The sequence below is a fragment of the Gorilla gorilla genome, chromosome 4, assembly GCF_029281585.2.
Source record: "Gorilla gorilla gorilla isolate KB3781 chromosome 4, NHGRI_mGorGor1-v2.1_pri, whole genome shotgun sequence".
Taxonomy (NCBI): Eukaryota; Metazoa; Chordata; class Mammalia; order Primates; family Hominidae; genus Gorilla; species Gorilla gorilla.
Window position 1 is genome coordinate 61237786 of NC_073228.2, and position 18338 is coordinate 61256123.

At 49.6% G+C, this 18338-nt stretch overlaps 1 protein-coding gene across 3 annotated transcripts in view; it reads left to right on the forward strand.

Annotated features, from left to right (window-relative positions):
- ADAP2 (ArfGAP with dual PH domains 2) overlaps positions 1-18065 on the forward strand; it is a 40165-nt gene extending 22100 nt beyond the window's left edge. For 2 of the 3 annotated variants that reach the window (XM_019026912.4, XM_019026913.4), the window contains exons 6-11: positions 833-979; positions 5208-5291; positions 9225-9287; positions 10420-10497; positions 12192-12420; positions 13786-18065. In XM_019026912.4, coding sequence (XP_018882457.1) covers positions 833-979; positions 5208-5291; positions 9225-9287; positions 10420-10497; positions 12192-12420; positions 13786-13820 — 636 coding nt within the window. In that variant the 3' untranslated portion in view covers positions 13821-18065. The other variant, XM_055388613.2, reaches the window with a different exon arrangement.
- The last annotated feature ends 273 nt before the right edge of the window (positions 18066-18338 follow it).

Genomic DNA, 18338 nt, shown 5'->3' on the forward strand with positions numbered 1-18338 from the left:
GCTACTCGAGAGGCTGAGGCAGGAGAATCGCTTGAACCTGGGAGGCGGAGTTTGCAGTGAGCCGAGATCACACCGTTGCACTCCAGCTGGGCAGCAAGAGCGAAACAAAACAAAAATAAAAACAAAGAAAAGAATGAGATCATGTTCTCTGCAGCAACGTGGATTGATCTGGAGAACATTATCTTAAGTAACTAACAAAGGAACAGAAAACCAAATGTTCTAACTTATAAACGGAAGCTAAACATTGAGTACACAAGGACACAAAGAAGGGAACGATAGGCTGGGCTCAGTGGCTCATGCCTATAATCCCAGCACTTTGGTAGGCCAAGGCAGGTGGATCACCTGAGGTCAGGAGTTCGTGAGCAGCCTGGCCAACATAGCGAAACTCTGTCTCTACTTAAAAATACAAAAATTAGCCAGGTGTGGTGGCTAGAGTGCAGTGGCACGATCTCAGCTCACTGCAACCTCCACCTCCCAGGTTCAAACCACTCTCCTGCTTCAGTCTCCCGAGTTGTTGGGATTACAGGTGCCTACCACCACGCCCAGCTAATTTTTGTATTTTTAGTAGAGATGGGGTTTTACCAAGTTGGCCAGGCTGGTTTCAAACTCCTGACCATAGGTGATCCACCCACCTCAGCCTCCCAAAGTGCTGGGATTACAGGCGTAAGCCACTGCGTCCGGCCAGTATCTATGAATTTTGATATGAGAGCAAGAACATTTAAAACCCATATATTTACAGATTGATGCTTGTTTGCATGAAGGCCTTGGTGAAGGTTGACCAGAAGTCACCCTGTGGACTGTCAGCATCTTTCTTTCTCTTTCTCTCTTTCAGGGTAAAAGCCCCAAAGCTGTCATCAGCATTAAGGACTTGAATGCCACCTTCCAGACAGAGAAGATAGGGCACCCCCATGGGCTGCAGATCACCTACAGGAGAGATGGCCACACCAGGAACCTGTTTGTGTATCATGAAAGTGGGAAGGTGAGATGCCTGGAGTTGCCACCTCCGCCTCCAGCTCGCACCCCAGGACTTGGCAGGTGCAGCTCACCACCTCCCCTGCTCACTGGTGCTGTGCTCAGCTGCCTCTTGAGATTTTCTGCTACCATTTGCCTTAATCTATCATTGCCTCCCAGTCTGAGATAAAGATATGAGGAGGGCAGGGTGAGATCAGGGAGAGGAACCTGGCAAGTACCATGGCTATATCTGGACAGTGCTCAGCCACCAATGAAAGTCCAGTTACAGAAGGGACTATGCCCAGGGATGCAAAGCCAGGTAGGGCCAGAGGTTCTGAATATGGGGGAGGAACTGATGGACAGTCAGGCAGCAGTGCACCCCGGGACCCTGCTTCTCCACATGTGGTCCTGGCCCAACAGCATTGGCATCACCCAGGAGCTCAAGGCTGAGCATGGTAGCTCCTGCCTGTAATCCCAGAACTTTGGGAAGCCAAGGCAGGTGGATCACTTGAACCCAGGAGTTCGAGACCAGCCTGGTAGCATAGTAAGACCCCCATCTTTACCCCAAAATACCCCCAAAATTAGCTAGGCATGGTGGCATGCACCTGTAGTCCCAACTACTTGGGAGGCTGAGGTGAGAGGATTGCTTCAGCCTGGGAGGTCGAGGCTGCAGTGAGCCATGATCACGCCACTGCACTCCAAGCCTGGGTGACAGAGCAGGACCCTGTCTCAAAAAACAAAATAAAACAAAACAAACCAGAAAGAAAGAAAGAAAAATAGAGTCTGAGGCCCACCCTGGAGCTACCAAATTAGAAACTGCATTTAAAAAAAAAAAAAAGAGAAGAGGCCGGGTGCGGTGGCTCATGCCTGTAATCCCAGCACTTTGGGAGGCCGAGGCAGGCGGATCACGAGGTCAGGAGATTGAGACCATGCTGTCTAACACGGTGAAACCCCGTCTCTACTAAAAATACAAAAAAAATTGGCCGGGCATGGTGGCAGGCGCCTATAGTCCCAGCTACTCAGGAGGCGGAGGCAGGAGAATGGCGTGAACCCAGGAGGCAGAGCTTGCAGTGAGCCGAGATGGCGCCACTGCACTCCAGCCTGGGTGACAGAGTAAGACTCCACCTCAAAAAAACAAAAAAAACAAAAAAACTGCATTTTAACAGGATCCCAGGTGAGTCTTGTGCACATTAAAGTTTGAGAAGCACTATTTTTTTTTCCTTTGGAGATGGAATCTTGCTCTATTGCCCAGACTGGAGTGCAGTGGCGTGATCTCGGCTCACTGCAACCTCCACCTTCAGGGTTCAAGCGATCCTCCTGCCTCAGCCTCCCGAGTGGCTGAGATCACACCCAGCTAATTTTTTTGTATTTTTAGTAGACACAGAGTTTCACTATGTTGGCCAGGCTGGTCTTGAATTCCTGACCTCAAGTGATCTGCTTTTGGCCTCCCAAAGTGCTGGGATTACAGGGGTGAGCTACTGCGCCTGGCTGAGAAGCACTATTTAATAGTCCAGGAAATCTGCCCAGTCAGAGATGAATAAGCCAATATAACAGAATAAGCTGGGTCAGGTCCTGAGCAGGGTCACATAACTAGGCAGGGGACAGAGATGCTGAGTGGGGGTGGATGAAGGTGGGTGCTGACATTTTGTGACCATCTATTAACTCCCCTGGGCACTGCTTTTGGTGATTGCTGTCCATCATTTCTTAATCCTGAAAATAAGCCCCACATTACTGAGTCATGGACATGTTAGTAACTTGCTCAGGGTCACAGCCCTGCACCCACTTTACCTGCCATGTGCCTCTGCTATAGGGAGGACCCTTGGCAGCAGGAGCCAGGAACCAGATGCAGGGACTAGACCTTCCCAAGGGGCCCCTAGCACCATAGCCCTAGCCCCCTCTCCATGCCAATCACTGCCATAAGGACTTTTACTGAGGCACCCAAGGTCTCTGGCACTTAGGATACCCAGCTCCCTCCTATCTGCCTAGTATGGTGCATCTGACAACCTGGGTCTGGCCATTCTTCTCTTTTGCTTGATGCCCCAGCCTGTCTGTTAGATGGGCATAAATGAGGGCTCCAGATTCCTGCCTGCAGGAGTCAGGGGGTGATTTAAAAGCTAAATGGACAGGCATAAGGGGTGGGGAGGGGGCTGTGGCAAACAGGAAAACCTGCATGGAGGATTGAAACAAACAAAACTTTAGGAGCCAAACAGACATGTATGCAGGTTGGATTTGGCACCAGGATCACCAGATTATGACTGGAGAGACCTTCCAAGGTGAAGGCCTAGGTGTGTCTTTTCTGGACTGGCCACATTCCCTTAGTGTCTGAGACCTAAGGTTTTTTTTTGAGACAGAGTCTCGCCCTGTCACCCAGACTGGAGTGCAGTGGTGCAATCTCGGCTCACTGCAACCTCCACCTCCCAGGTTAAAGCAATTCTCCAGCCTCAGCCTCTCGAGTAGCTGGGATTACAGGCATGCACCACCATACCCAGCTAATTTTGTATTTTTAGTAGAGATGGGGTTTCACCATGTTGGTCAGGCTGGTCTCAAATTCCTGACCTCAGGTGATCCACCCGCCTCGGCCTCCCAGAGTGTTGGGATTACAGGCGTGAGCCACTGCACCTGGCCAGAGGGTCCTTAATGAACCCCAGGAAAAGAGAGCACAGATCCCTGGAATACTAGGCCTGTGTGCTTCGCCTATGAGAGAGAAAGAGAAATGGTTTCATTCCTTTTAAACCATATTCAAATGACTTTCTCAATCACCACATTATATCAAAGTCACAAACTACCACTATTTGAACAAGCCTTTAGCCTCCCAATTCCAAATTCCTGGGAGAAGGAATCTGATAAGCCCAGTCCAGCCTCTGTATTGCTCCAGGCCTGGTCCAGTTGCTGTGGTTAAGCAGGGGCAGGATCACAGCAGTAAATGGGGCTGCAACTGGGGTTGGGTGAAGATAGGTGGAGTAGTTCTCACAGAAGCAGGGCTTGGGCTGAGCAAGCACCAAAAATCTATCTATTACAACATCAAAACTAACCTGCGGGATAAGTGGAATGTTTTACGTAAAAGGTGTGTGTGGGATGGAGCGGGCTAAGCAGAATGTCCCGAGAGGAAGGAACAGTAGGTGTTGGGAGAATTGCAAATAGTTTTGCATGGAAGGAGCTCAGAGAGCAAAATCATAGTAAAGAACTTAAGACTTTTTTTTCTGAGGGTAGTAGACAGGACTCCAAGCCAGACTGATTAGATTTGTAATTAGAAAATCACTCTGGCTACAGGCTGGGCGTGGTGGCTCACGCCTGTAATCCCAGCACTTTGGGAGGCCGAGGCAGGCGGATCACGAGACCATCCTGGCTAACATGGTGAAACCCTGTCACTACTAAAAATACAAAAAAAAAAAAAAAAATTAGCCGTGTGGTGGCGGGCGCCTGTAGTCCCAGCTACTCGGGAGGCTGAGGCAGGAGAATGGCGTGAACCCGGAAGGCGGAGGTTGCAGTGAGCCAAGATCGCGCCACTGCACACTCTAGCCTCGGTGACAGCATGGGACTCCATCTAAAAATAAATAAATAAATAAAGGAAAATCACTCAGGCTGCCATGAGAGGGCCAGTCGGAGAGCAGCTGATCAAGGCCAGCTAGATACATGGTTGTCTACGTGGGAGATGAAGGTGGCCCAGGCTGCTGAGGGACGTGTTCTCTCAGAGTGACAGCAGAAGGGGCCAAGCCAGCTTTGGCCTAAGTTGCCATGAGCATCCTCATTAGAGGAGCATCCCCAGGCATACCTGCTCCCCACCCAAATGCCAATCTTTGACATCTGAGGACAATGATTTCCTAGAGCCTTGCTCCTTAGAGTGCGTTCCACTGACTAGCAGCATCATATCACCTGAGAGCGTGTTAGGAATGCAGAGTCTTGGGCCCCATTCCAAACCTACTGGATATGCCTCTGCATTTTAACAAGAGCCTCAGGTGATTTTGCACGCATTAGAAGGTGAAAAGCACTGTCCGAGGCCATTGCAGAACTCCCGTGCAGTTCACCCAGTCCTTTTATAGGGCTCTGGGGTTATCCCTGTCAGAGGCTTCCTGCTTGCCCGGGTTAGCCCACGAGGCTCTGACACAATCCTCCCTGAGCCGAGCTGTGGGGTGTGTGCAGGTGCTGAATATATGTGCCCCACACCCAATGCCCAGCTAGCTTCCCGCCACCAGAGGTAGCTTCCCACCCACCCCATCTCACTGCTGTGTGTGTGTCCTGTGCACTTCTCTCCGCAGGAGATAGTGGACTGGTTCAATGCCCTCCGTGCAGCCCGTCTGCAGTACCTAAAAATGGCCTTTCCTGAACTCCCAGAGTCTGAGGTGAGCTAAATGCGGACCCCAATTTCTGAATCTCCTCTTGGCCATCTCCTTCTTTCCCTGTCTGTTGACCTTGAAGACACTCAGAAGCCAGACTAGGGCTGGGCGTGGTGGCTCACGCCTGTAATCCCAGCACTTTGGGACGCCGAGGCGGGCGGATCACGAGGTCAGGAGATCAAGACCATCCTGGCTAGCACGGCGAAACCCCGTCTCTACTAAAAATACAAAAAAATTAGCCGGGTGTGGTGGCAGGCGCCTGTAGTCCCAGCTACTTGGGAGGCTGAGGCAGGAGAATGGTGTTAACCTGGGAGGCGGAGCTTGCAGTGAGCCCAGATGGCGCCGCTGCACTCCAGCCTGGGTGACAGAGTGAGACTCCGTCTCAAAAAAAAAAAAAAAAAAAGAAGAAGAAGCCAGACTAGGTTTGTTTGCAGGCAAGACCTCGAGGTTGAGGGCTGGGCTGCTCAGAGGGAAGCCCAAGGCATTCTGCAGGGGAGCCTGCGGGGGTTACAGCCTCACATACGACAAGGCGGCCTCCCAAAAGCTGGTCAGTGTCTCCCCTTCAGAAGAGTGTCAAGGGGCTCAGCAATTGGTCATCTCTTTCTGAACCCCTCTCCCTCTAAAATGTACAAATGATCCCTAACATACTGCTTACAGAGTGCTTTGAGCCCATTTTGTCTTGTGAAATGGCAGCCAGGCAGGGGTGATTATTTCCATTTCACTGATGAGATATACAGTCCCAGGAAGGGCAGGTGAATAACCAAAGGTGTGCTTCCCTTTCTAAAATCCCCTCTTTGCCCTGTGATGCTCTGGGCTTGGGAAAGCCTGGGATCCTCTCCATTACAGTTGTAACAGGAGCAGGTATGCCCTTCGTGGCCAACATCATGGGGAGCCGAGAACTTCATTTTGATTGTCTCCAGACTTCTGGGGCCTTCATCTCCCTATCTCAGGCTGGGCCAGGGAGGCCTGCATGGTGTGGGGCAGAGGATGCTGTCTCGAGCCAGGAAGTCTGGGCTCTCAGGGATGCTCTATTGCTCACTTGCTGTGTGACCCCTGCAGGTCCTGGCACCCCTCTGAGCTTCTATTTCCATATGGGTAAGATGGCGGTTAGTCCAGGTCATCTTCAGGGTCCCTTCCGCCTCTGAGATTCTATGCTCTGGTCCTCTTCAAGAGGCTCCCCTCCAAGAGGATTTTATAAGTGATGGGGCTGGAAAACCATTTTAATGCTGGGATTTTCTTAATCTCAACCATTAAAGTTTCCTTGAAAGCCTAAATGCTCCTTAATTCCAAGGTTTGTAGGGAGCCAGTTGTCTGGAATAGGGTCCCCTCCAGGCCCAGGGATGTGCTGAGATGGCAGCTCTCTGGGAGCAATTCCAGCAAGGCCCGAGTCAGAGCCCTTGAGTCAGTCTGCTGAGTTTGCACCCAGAACTGGTTAATGCTGGCGCCCATGGGCGGGGAGTGGAGACTGCTGACTGCTGACTATGAGGAGGGAGGACAAAGTGCAGATGCTCAGCCTTATTTAATCTGGGCAAGCTGCCCATCTTTGCTGACATGTGTAAAGGAAATTGCTCTTTGGTCAACATCCTCAATGTTCCCCTGCCTCTCTCATCCACTGTCGGTACCTGATATCCATCCCGTGTCTTTCCTCCCATTTAATGTCTGTGTATGGTATGAGGTTCTGAGCAATCACCAGGCCTGGCTCAAGCTTTAGGGGTCCACATGTTGGAAACCCAGGGCATCCCAGTGGGGTCTGTGGTCCTGTAATAAATGCATATGGTCTCTTGGACTTCAGAGAAAGTAGGTTTTGTCACCATGGTGACAGATGAGTGCATCGAGGCTCAGAGAGGTGAGGTGACTTGCCTAGGTGATAGTACCTACTTTCTAGGGCTGTTGTGAGACTCCAGCGAGCCAAGGCATCAGAAGTACAGGAAGCAGTGCTCCAGCCATGTGACTTTCCTTTTTTTCCCAATGGTTTCCCTAGGCCTCTGCTTGCTCTGTGCTGGCTCAAATTCCAAATATTGAGCAGTTCGGGACTCTATCTGTTTTCTCCAAATGGAACAATTAAAGCCTAGTGAATGTATTTTAGGAGAAGGGGAGTAGTACAGTTTATATCTTGTTTCTTACATTAAAAAATTTTTTTTTATTTTTTATAGAGATGATGTCTCACTTATGTTGCCCAGGCTGGTCTCGAACTTCTGGCCTCAAGCAACCCTCCTACCTCGGCCTCCCAAAGTGCTGGGATTACAGGTGTGAGCCACTGCATCTGACCAATATTTTCTTTTCTTTTCTTTTCTTTTTTTTTTTTTTGAGACGGAGTCTCACTCTTTCACCCAGGCCGGAGTGCAGTGGCGCGATCTCGGCTCACTGCAAGCTCCGCCTCCCAGGTTCATGCCATTCTCTTGCCTCAGCCTCCCGAGTAGCTGGGACTACAGGCGCCCGCCACCGCACCCGGCTACTTTTTTGTATTTTTAGTAGAGACGGGGTTTCACCGTGTTAGCCAGTATGGTCTCGATCTCCTGACCTCGTGATCCACACGCCTCGGCCTCCCAAAGTGCTGGGATTACAGGCGTGAGCCACTGCGCCCGGCCTAATATTTTCATTTTTGGCTCACAAATTTCCCCCTTTTAAACTTCCCATAGCTGTTCCCCAGACCTCACTTCCCCTGTGCCTCTGCCCTGGGCCCTGGAGCTCTGGAGAAGCCTCTCTGTTCTTTGAAGCCTGGACTGTCATTTGAAGCTCTAGACTTTCCAGGTTGATGCCTAGGAGCATAGGAGGCCATCATCAACCCCTGGAAACGTCTCTGGGCGTAGGCTGCCAGGCTGGAAGGGATGCTGGGGATCACATGATCCAGGCTGTTTATCACACAGGGGAGACATAAGGCCTCGAGAGACAGAAGGTCTTAACAAAGGTAATGCAGCTGATGGAGGCCAGAACTGGAATTAGAACCAGGTCTCCCGACTTCTGCTTCAGAACTTTCTCTGTCCACTCTGGCATCATTTTCTTTTCTTTTTTGTTTTGTTTTGTTTTGTTTTTTTTTTTTTTTTTGAGATGGAGTCTCCCTCTGTCACCCAGACTGGAGTGCAGTGGCACTATCTCAGCTCACTGCAACCTCTGCCTCCCAAGTTCAAGGGATTCTCTTGCCTCAGCCTCCTGAGTAGCTGGGATTATAAGCGCGTGCCAACATGCCCAGCTAATTTTTATATTTTTAGTAAAGGTGGGGTTTCGCCATGTTGGCCAGGCTAGTCTCAAACTCCTGGCCTCAAGTGATCTGCCTGCCTTGACCTCCCAAAGTGCTGGGATTACAGGTGTGAGCCACTGCACCCAGCCTCTGGCCGTTATTTTCTTGTTGCTTGGTGTCAGAATCCTGACCAGGCCTTTCCCAAGGTCCTGCTCAGAGGGTCCTGGCATATTTATACTTTAGCACCTAGTGTAGTGGTAGGAGTACAGTCTAGTGTCATCGGCCCTGGGCCTGAATCTCAGCTCTTTGTGCTACCAGTGATGTGACTTTGGGAAAATCCCCAGCCCCTTCTCTGTGGCCTGGTTTCTTCAGATGTGTAATGAGGCTGGTGATAGCCACCTCGCAGGGTGATTGAGAATTGCACCTGGAGCCTGACGCAAAGTGGACCCTCAGAACATGTTGCCTGACACCAAGAGGGTCTCTGCAGAGCCTTGCCTATGTCCACACCCTGGGGTTACTGAAGGAATCCTTAAACCAAAACTCGGCCGTGCCACTAAGCTCTGCAAACATCTGGGGTGCTGTCGACTGGCTTTGTTGAAATATTAATATTATGACCATTGCACTTTCCAAATATAATACTGTGAGCCATGAGCGTACATCCTTCCCCATTTCAAACTTCCCCTTTGTCGGGAGCCAAGCTCGGCGGGAACCTGGAGCCTTGGGGTGTGAGTTGGGGGTCAGTGTCTGTCTCTCTTCCCCAGCTCGTGCCATTCCTCACCAGGAACTACCTCAAACAAGGCTTCATGGAAAAGACTGGGCCAAAGGTACCTTCTACCACTCCCTGGGGAACTTCATACGGTTTAATGTGTATAAAAGGTTTCATGCGTTTATGGGATGATTGTTAAGAGGACAGCGAAAGGTGTTAGGCCAAGCTTGTCCAACCCACGGCCCATGGGCCACATGCAACCCAGGACGGCTTGGAATGAGGCCCAACAGAAATTCATAAACTTTCTTTTTTAAATTTTTTTGAGACAGAGTCTTGCTCTGTCACCCAGGCCAGAGTACAGTGGTGTGATCTCGGCTCACTGCAACCTCCGCCTCCCGGATTCAAGCGATTCTCCTGCCTCAGACTCCTGAGCAGCTGGGATTACAGGTGCCCACCACCATGCCCGGCTAATTTTTGTAATTTTAGTAGAGATGGGGTTTCACCATGTTGGCCAGGCTGGTCTCGAACTCCTGACCTCAAGCGATCTGCCCGCCTCAGCCTCCTAAAGTGCTGGGATTACAGGCATGAGCCACCATGCCCAGCCAAATTCGTGAACTTTCTTAAAACATTATGAGATATTTTTGCGATTTTTTTTTTTTTTTAGCTCATCAGCTATCATTAGTGTTAGTGTATTTTATGTGTGGCCCAAGACAATTCTTCCAATGTGGCCCAGGGAAGGCAAGAGATTGGATATTCCTGTTAGGCAATCATGAAAGCAAGCCTTGGGCAGGTGGAAAAAGCAGTCAAAGGGTTGTTTTCAGAGAGGCGCAGCCCCTCCGCCTGGTTCTTGTTGCTGGGCTTTCTCTCCCTGACCTAGGTTAGAATTTGGCCAAGGCCAGCACTTTCAGCCTTGCCAAGCAGTAGCCACTTCTGATTTTTTCCAACTTCCTTTTTCTCCGGCTTCTTTGTCTACAGCTTGAGAAAGAGGAAGGTGCCTCTTCCAAGTTGAGGCAGCAGGGTGAAGCTGGCAAAGGGTATGGTGGGGTTGGAAGGGGAATAGGCAGAACCTTCAGAGCCTGAGAGCTCCTGTCCAGGCCCCAGGGAGAAGCACTAGGATGTCTGACTGAGGAGGCTGGGCTGGAGAACCAGTGGGACTGGCCAGCTCCTTTGGTTTGGGCTGGGCTGGCCCCTGACCTCTATCCTCAGAAACTGACTTGGTCATCTGTGGTAAGAAGTTCCCTCTTTTGCAGCAGAAAGAACCTTTCAAGAAAAGGTGGTTCGCCCTGGATTGCCATGAGCGGAGGCTGCTCTATTACAAGAACCCACTGGTAAGAGCTACTCCTGCTCCCTCCCCAGGGCTTCCTCAAACAGAGCTGGGTAGTGCTTGTCTGGAACTATGTGAAAGCTACAAATAAACACATCTCCCAGAGCCCCAGAGCTAGAGAAACCTTGAGAGGAAAACCTTTACCCCTTGTTTTTGTTTCTCTTGAAGTAATCTCCTATGGCATGAAGCTTCTCCTCGCTTTCAGGAAGTCTATTATGAGTATCCAAAATGCTGCCCATGGTAGTTAAATATGGTGTATCTCTTCCTCTAGTCTCCAGGGCTCACTTCTAACCAAGAGGCCGTGACGTGTAGTAGTTAGGAGTGTGGAGGACTCTAGAACCCCACTCACTGTCTGGGCTCTGGTCTCAGCCCTGCCACTTGTAGTAGTGTTGCCTTGAGCCGTGTACTTAGCGCTCTGTGCCTCGGTTTCCTCCTCTGAAAAACAGGCTTAATAAGAATGCCTTCCCCAGAGGTTGCCATGATGGTTATTTAAGTTACTATATATAAAGCATTGTAATTCCTGATGCTGATTTTAATAAGTGCTCCGTAAATGTTAGGTATCACTTATTTATTTTTTTAGAGACAGAGTCTCTCTCTGTCACCCAGGCTGGAATGCAGTGGCACAATCACAGCTCATTGCAACCTTGAACTTCTGGGCCCAAGTTATCTTCCTGCCTCAGCCTCCCAAGTAGCTCAGAATACAGGCATGCATCACCATGCCCAGCTAATTAAAAAAAAATATATAGGGCTGGATGTGTTGCCTTTTGCCTGTAATCCCAGCACTTTGGGAGGCTGAGACAGGAGGATCCTTTGAGCCCAGAAGTTTGAGACCAGCCTGCGCAACATAGTGAGATCCCATCTCTACAAGAAACTTAAGGCCAGGCACGGTGGCTCACATCTGTAAACCCAGCATTTTGGGAGGCTGAGGCGGGGCAGATCACGAGGTCAGGAGTTCGAGACTAGCCTAACCAACATGGTGAAACCCTGTCTCTACTAAAAATACAAAAATTAGCCGGACGTGGTGGTGCGTGCCTGTAAGCCCAGCTACTCAGGAGGCTGAGGCAGGAGAATCGCTTGAAACCGGGAGGCAGAGGGTGCAGTGAGCTGAGATCATGCCATTGCACTCCAGCCTGGGTGCAGAGTGAGATTCCGTCTCAAAAAAAAAAAAAAAAAAGAAAGAAAAAAAAAGAAACTTAAAAATTAGTCAGGCGTGGTGGTGCATGCCTGTAGTCCTAGCTGCTTGGGAGGCTGAGGTGGGAGGATTGCCTGAGCCTGGGAGGTTGAGGCTGGGATGAGCCATGATTGTGCCACTGCACTTCCAGCCTGGGTGACAGAGTGAGGCCCTGTCTCCAAAAACAATTCATAATAATAATTAATAATTTTTTTTGTAGAGAAGGGGTCTCGCTATGTTGTCCAGGTTGGTCTCATATTCCTGGCCTCAGGCAATCCTCTGCCTTGGCTTCCCAAAGTGCTAGGATTACAGGCATGAACTACCAGGCCCACCCTCAGTATCTTTTCAATAGATGATGTGTGATTTATTTTAGGGTTTTGATCTTTCAAATTCTGGGTCTCACTTAGCAGAAATCCCAGCAGGGACCTCATACCCCTTTCCCAAAATAAAGCTTGGAGGCTGTCAGGGCTGCAGGGCCCCTCTGCCCCGGGGGCACCCTCTGATGACCCTGTACTCTCCATTTTCAGGATGCCTTCGAGCAGGGCCAGGTTTTTCTTGGGAACAAGGAGCAGGGATATGAAGTCTATGAAGACCTGCCCAAGGGCATCCGAGGAAATCGCTGGAAAGCCGGACTCACCATTGTCACCCCAGAGCGGAGATTTGTCCTCACTTGCCCCAATGAGAAGGAACAGCAGGAATGGCTGGAAAGTTTGCGGGGTGTCCTGTCCAGCCCCTTGACGCCCCTCAACCGGCTTAGTAAGAAGCAGGAACTGAGGGGTGTTCTTTTGGCCAAGGGTAGAGGACAGAAAATTGCTTCTTCACTTAGGTTCAGCTTTGATGCCACAAAAGATTCCTGATTCCCGACTATGCTCTTTTCACTGTCTTCTCTTCCTGCAAAAGAAAAGCACAGACATGCCATTATTGCCAAAAAGTCTCCTCTGTCCACTCTGGGTTCCCCTAACCGAGCCCTTCCCCAGGAGCTTTTAGAGGAGTTTGGCCCTGGCAGAACCCCTGGGTGCTGTCCGTACCCCTCGCAGTGTGGGGGCTGAGCAGCTTCTCTTTCCCTCCACCGTGCTCTATGCTGATCCTTTTTCTCGTGAGAAAACCCTGGCCTGTTATTATTAGCTAAGGTCACACCCGCTGGGCAGCTCCTGGGATTTTTGGATTCCTCCCCACTCCAGAGGGAAGGCTATTTCTAGTGGCTTCTTTTCTCTGAGTCCTCCCTTCTGTCTGCCTCTCTCCTGTTCCTCCTCTTTACCAGTAGGGCTTCCTCAATGCCGACAGCCCTGTGAAAAAAGAGGAGACATGCCGAGCTCCGGCAGGAAACTGCTGGCCCAGGACCTGGCTTCTGGGGCACAAAGGAGAATTTCTGTGTTTGGAAAAGTACAGACTGAGCAGGTGACCCCCGCACAGCCCCTTGGGGGAAACACTTGTGCCCTTTGAGTCTGACCGATATAAACACAGACTCTCTTGACTGTCCCACAAAGGCCAAAGCCAGAGAACCTGAGAAAGGGACTTGCAAATTGTGAGTGAGGCATATCAGCTGGTGCTTTCTTTTCTCTGTGGGCTGCCATTTATGAATCTCTTGGTTTCTCTCTGTCTCTGTCCCTCCACTTTTCTCTCCTTTGCTGGTGTGTGCATTCCCTCTGACGCCCTGGCTCTCACTCTTTCATTCTGTTTTTTATTCTGGCTCCCTCTGTCTTTGTGGGGTTTTTTTTAATTTTCTTTTTTTGAGGTGGGGTCTTGCACTGTCACCCAGGCTGGAGTGCAGTGGTGCGATCTCAGCTCACTGCAACCTCTTATTCCTGGGCTCAGGCAATCCTCTCACCTCAGCCTCCCAAGTAGCTGGGACTACAGGCTCGTAACACCATGTCTAGCTAATTTGTTTTGTATTTTTGGTAGAGACAGAGTTTCACCATGTTGCTCAGGCTGTTCTCGAACTCCTGAGCTCAAGTGATCCACCTGCCTCGGCCTCCCAAAGTGCTGGGATTACAGGCATGAGCCACTGCTCCCGGCCATGGCTCCCTCTGTCTTTGTACGCCTGTCCCTTTGCTGTCCCTCTCCTCCACAGGACAGCATTGGCATGGCCACCTCCCTCAGCCCTCTTCATTTCCCTTGTAGCTGCATCAACAGAGAGTGGCCGCAGAAGCAGGTGACCCATTAACTGAGGAACTGGCTGCCACTGAACACCTGGAACTCCTTGGAGGAAGAAGTTTGCACCTCGGCCCTGGCTGCCCACCATCAGTGCCCCGCAGTCAGCAGCCATCCCTGGCAGTGAACTCTGCCAGGACTGAAGCTGTGGCTTTATCCATCAGCTCCCTGGGCCTTCCCCGCAACCCACCCCGGGGATCTGAGGATCTGGTGCATAGATGAACATCTATCCCCTCCTCCCCCATACACACCTAGGCTTGAAATGCCCTACAGGCCCAGAACTTTCTCACATCTGAAATGGAGGCATTGCAATGAAAAGGCACCCACAGCATCATGCAAGTGGCATCTTGTAAAAAAAAAAAAAAAAAGTTTAATCTGAATCTAGCCATGAGGAAATAATCAGACAAATCCACATTAGGGGCATTCTGCTAAACATCTGACCCAGACTCTTCAAAAACGAAGAGTGAAAGATAAAGTAGTCAATGGCTGGGCGCAGTGAGATTGCGCCATTGCATTCCAGCCTGGGTGACAGAGTGACTCCGTGTCAAAAAGAAAAAAAGGAACCGAATGAAATCTCAGATGGCTGAAATGTTAGAGAAACAGAGCACCAAGTCCCCTGCTCTGTGACTCGTTGTTCCTTTCCTCTGTCTTCAAGCAACACGCAGAAATACACTGGATGTTCTCTCTTCACTTCAATGGAGACCCAAGGAGCTGGGAGGGTCTCTTAAGAGATTCTCTGTGGCTGGGTGTGATGGCTCATGCCCATAATCCCAGCCCTTTGGGAAGCTGAGGCAGGAGGATTGAGACCAGGAGTTCGAGAAGAGCCTGGGCAACATAGTGAGACCCCATCTCTACAAAGAAAAAAAAAATTAGCTGGACATGGTAATGAATGCCTGTAGTCCCAGCTACTCCAGACGCTGATGTGAGAGGATCACTTGAGCCAGGGAGGTCATGGCTACAGTGACCCCTCATTGCACCACTGCACTTAGCCTGGGTGACAGAGTGAGACCCTGTCTCAAAAAAAAAAAATCTATGCATTTTATGGGACTTTCCTTTGGATCCCCCAATCAAAGGATAAGCAATGCATAAGCCTGTGTCCTTCCTGAAGCTTCTCGACTGTCCAGATAGGGAGGTGGGTCCTCTCTATCTCCTCTGGCTCTGGAAGCACCTTGAAAATGTGCATTTTCAAGGACACTTGCTGGGTTGTGCATTAAGGGCCAGTTTACTTGTCTGCCTCTTTGACCACCTGTGAACTCTGTTGGGTGTACTCTGCTAAGTTCTGGGGATGAGGAAATTAATAAAGGTACAGTCTTGCCCTCAAGGAACTTATAGTCTAGAGGAGAAGAACGAGAAGTATAGATAGGCAGTAACAAAGCTACTTGAAGAGGCAAACTGGGATTCTAAGGGTGGGAAAGAACAGACACAAGAGATAAAGTCCTAATGAAATAGAGTGCTTGGTTTTGGATGAATCCTTCCTCAAGGAAGAGTATGCTTCTATACTCTTATATTAAATCCCTTTTTCCCTTTTTGGCTTGTTAGTGCAAGGAAGTTTCTATTACTTGAATCAGTCCTGACAGATAAAGTTCTCTAAAAGAGATGATACCTATGCTGAATCCTGAAGAAAGAGTAGAAGATAGTTGGGTTGGGGTGGGAGGAGGCAGAGAAAGAAGCATGTGTAAAGGCTCAGAGATATCAGGTGTGCACATGCCTGTAGTCCTAGCTACTGGGGAGGGTGAGGTGGGAAGATCATTTGAGCCCAGGAGTTCTGGGCTTTAGTGCACAATGCTAATTGGGTGTCCACACTAAATTTGGCATCAACATGGTGACCTCCCAGGAGTGAGGAATCACCAGTTTGCCTAAGGAGGGGTGAATTGGCCCAGATCAGAAATGAAGCACTTCTGTGCTGGTCAGTAGAGGGATCATGCCTGTGAACAGCCATTGCACTGCAGCCTGGGCAACAAGAGCGAAACTCCGTCTAAAAAAAGAAAATAGCTAGGCATGGGCACTGTAATGCATGCCTGTAGTCCCAGCTACTCAGGAGGCAGAGGTGGGAGGCTTGCTTGGGCCTGGGGGGTTATGCACTCCAGCCTGGGTGACAGAGTGAGACTCTGTCTCCAAAAAAAAAAAAAAGAAAGAAAAGAAAATTTGAATCACACTTCACTTGTATTAGCGTTCTCCAGAGAAACAGAACCAATGATATACATATATATATATATATGGCTACAGAAAGAAATTTATTGGCCAGGCACGGTGGCTCATGCCTATAATCCTAGCACTTTGGGAGGCCGAGGCAGGCAGATCATGAGGTCAGGAGATCAAGACCATCCTGGCCAACATGGTGAAACCCCGTCTCTACTAAAAACACAAAAATTAGCTGACTGTGGTGGCACGTGCCTGTAGTCCCAGCTACTCAGGAAGCTGAGGCAGGAGAATCGCTTGAACCCGGCAGGCGGAGGTTGCAGTGAACCAAGATTTCGCCACTGCACTCCAGCCTGGCGACAGAGTGAGACTCCGTCTCAAAAAAAGAAAAAGAAAAAAAAAAAAAAAAGCCAGGCATGGTGGCATGTGCCTGTAGTCCCAGCTACTCGAGGCTGAACTCCCACTTAAGCCTGAGATTTCAAGACTGCAGTGAGCTATGGTCTCACCACTGCACTCCAGCCTGGGTGACAGAGTGAGACTCTGCTTCAGCAAAGAACAGTTATGTCACACCCCAAAACTCCCTTGTAGCCACACCCTTCCCCTGCCCCATGGCAACCATTGATCTGTTCATCATTATAGATTGTACTTTCAAAAATGCCATATAAATGGAATCATTTAATATGTAATTTTTATTTTATTTTATTTTATTTATTTTGTTATTATTATTTTTTTGAGACAGAGTCTCGCTCTGTTGCCCAGGCTGGAGTGCAGTGGCGCAATCTTGGCTCACTGCAAGCTCCGCCTCCCGGGTTCACGCCATTCTCCTGCCTCAGTCTCCCGAGTAGCTGGGACTACAGGCGCCCGCCACTATGCCTGGCTAATTTTTTGTATTTTTAGTAGAGACAGGGTTTCATCATGCTAGCCAGGAGGGTCTCGATCTCCCGACCTTGTGATCCACCTGCCTCGGCCTCCCAAAGTGCTGGGATTACAGGCATGAGCCACCACGCCAGGCCTGTAATTTTTAAAGACTGGATTCTTTCACAGCACATGATACCTTTGAGATTCATCAAAGTCACTGCATGTGTCAATATGTCTTTCCTCATTGCTAAGAAGTATTCCACTATATGGCTATACCATACCTTGTTTATCCAATGGAATGCTGCTTAGCAATAAAAAGGAACAAATTATTCATACATACAACAGTCCCCAGGTATGGGGCTTCTGGTTCATATTGATGCAGGGTAGGTAGTCAAGGAAGTAACCAGGGTCTCAGGACACAGCAATCATGCTGACCATTCAGTCAACACAATAAGCCTCAGCATTCACAATGCAACTGAGCTAATTCAAGCAAAGCTATCTGCAGTAGGGAATTTCCCGTGTAGACAGCATGCAAACTTTGGGGTTCACCTCCCCTCCCCTCCTCTCCCCTCTCCTCTCCTGTCCTTTCCTTTTTCTGAGATGGAGTCTTGCTCTGTCACCCAGGCTGGAGTGCAGTGGTGTCATCCCGGCTCACTACAACCTCTGCCTCCCAGGTTCAAGCAATTCTTCTGCCTCAGCCTCCTGAGTAGCTGGGACCACAGGCACATGCCACCATGCCCAGCTAATTTTTGTATTTTTCTGTAGAGATGGGATTTCATTATGTTGGCCAGGCTGCTCTCAAACTCCTGACCTCAGGTAATCCACCCACCTCAGCCTCCCAAAATGCTGGGATTACATGCGTGAGCCACCGCGCCCGGCCCTGACAGCATGCACACTTTGATTTTACATGGCCTCAAACTGACCCTTTGCTTATTTTAATAGTAAAAAATACACCCCTGGGTGGAAATTTAAGATGGTAATGAGACATGTGGTGTATGAACAAGCATGTAAACTACTGTGCATGTGCACCCAGAAGACCACCCAGAACATGCTTACTAGTAACCCCTCTTTCCACTTCCTTATGAATAATCACATAAGACTCCCATAAAGGGAGTCTCCTTAGTGCCAGTTTTTGCTGTCTCATCCTTAAACGAGCAGCCTACCCTGAATCCTCTCTCTCAGAGTGTGCTACCCATTCTGCACTTAATTTTCAAAATCCTCTTTCTCCTTTACAATAAATAACTCTTACTCTATGCTGCACTTTTTTTTTTTTCCCCGAGATGGAGTCTCTCTCTGTCTCCAGGCTAGAGTGCAGTAGAGTGATCTTGGCTCACTGAAACCTCTGACTCCCTGGTTCAAGCAATTCTCCTGCCTCTGCCTCCCAAGTAGCTGGGATTACAGGCACGCACCACCACGTCCAGCTAATTTTTGGTATTTTTAGTAGATATGAGGTTTCACCATGTTGGCCAGGATGGTCTTGAATTCTTGACCTCATGATCCGCCCACTTCGGCCTCCCAAAGTGCTG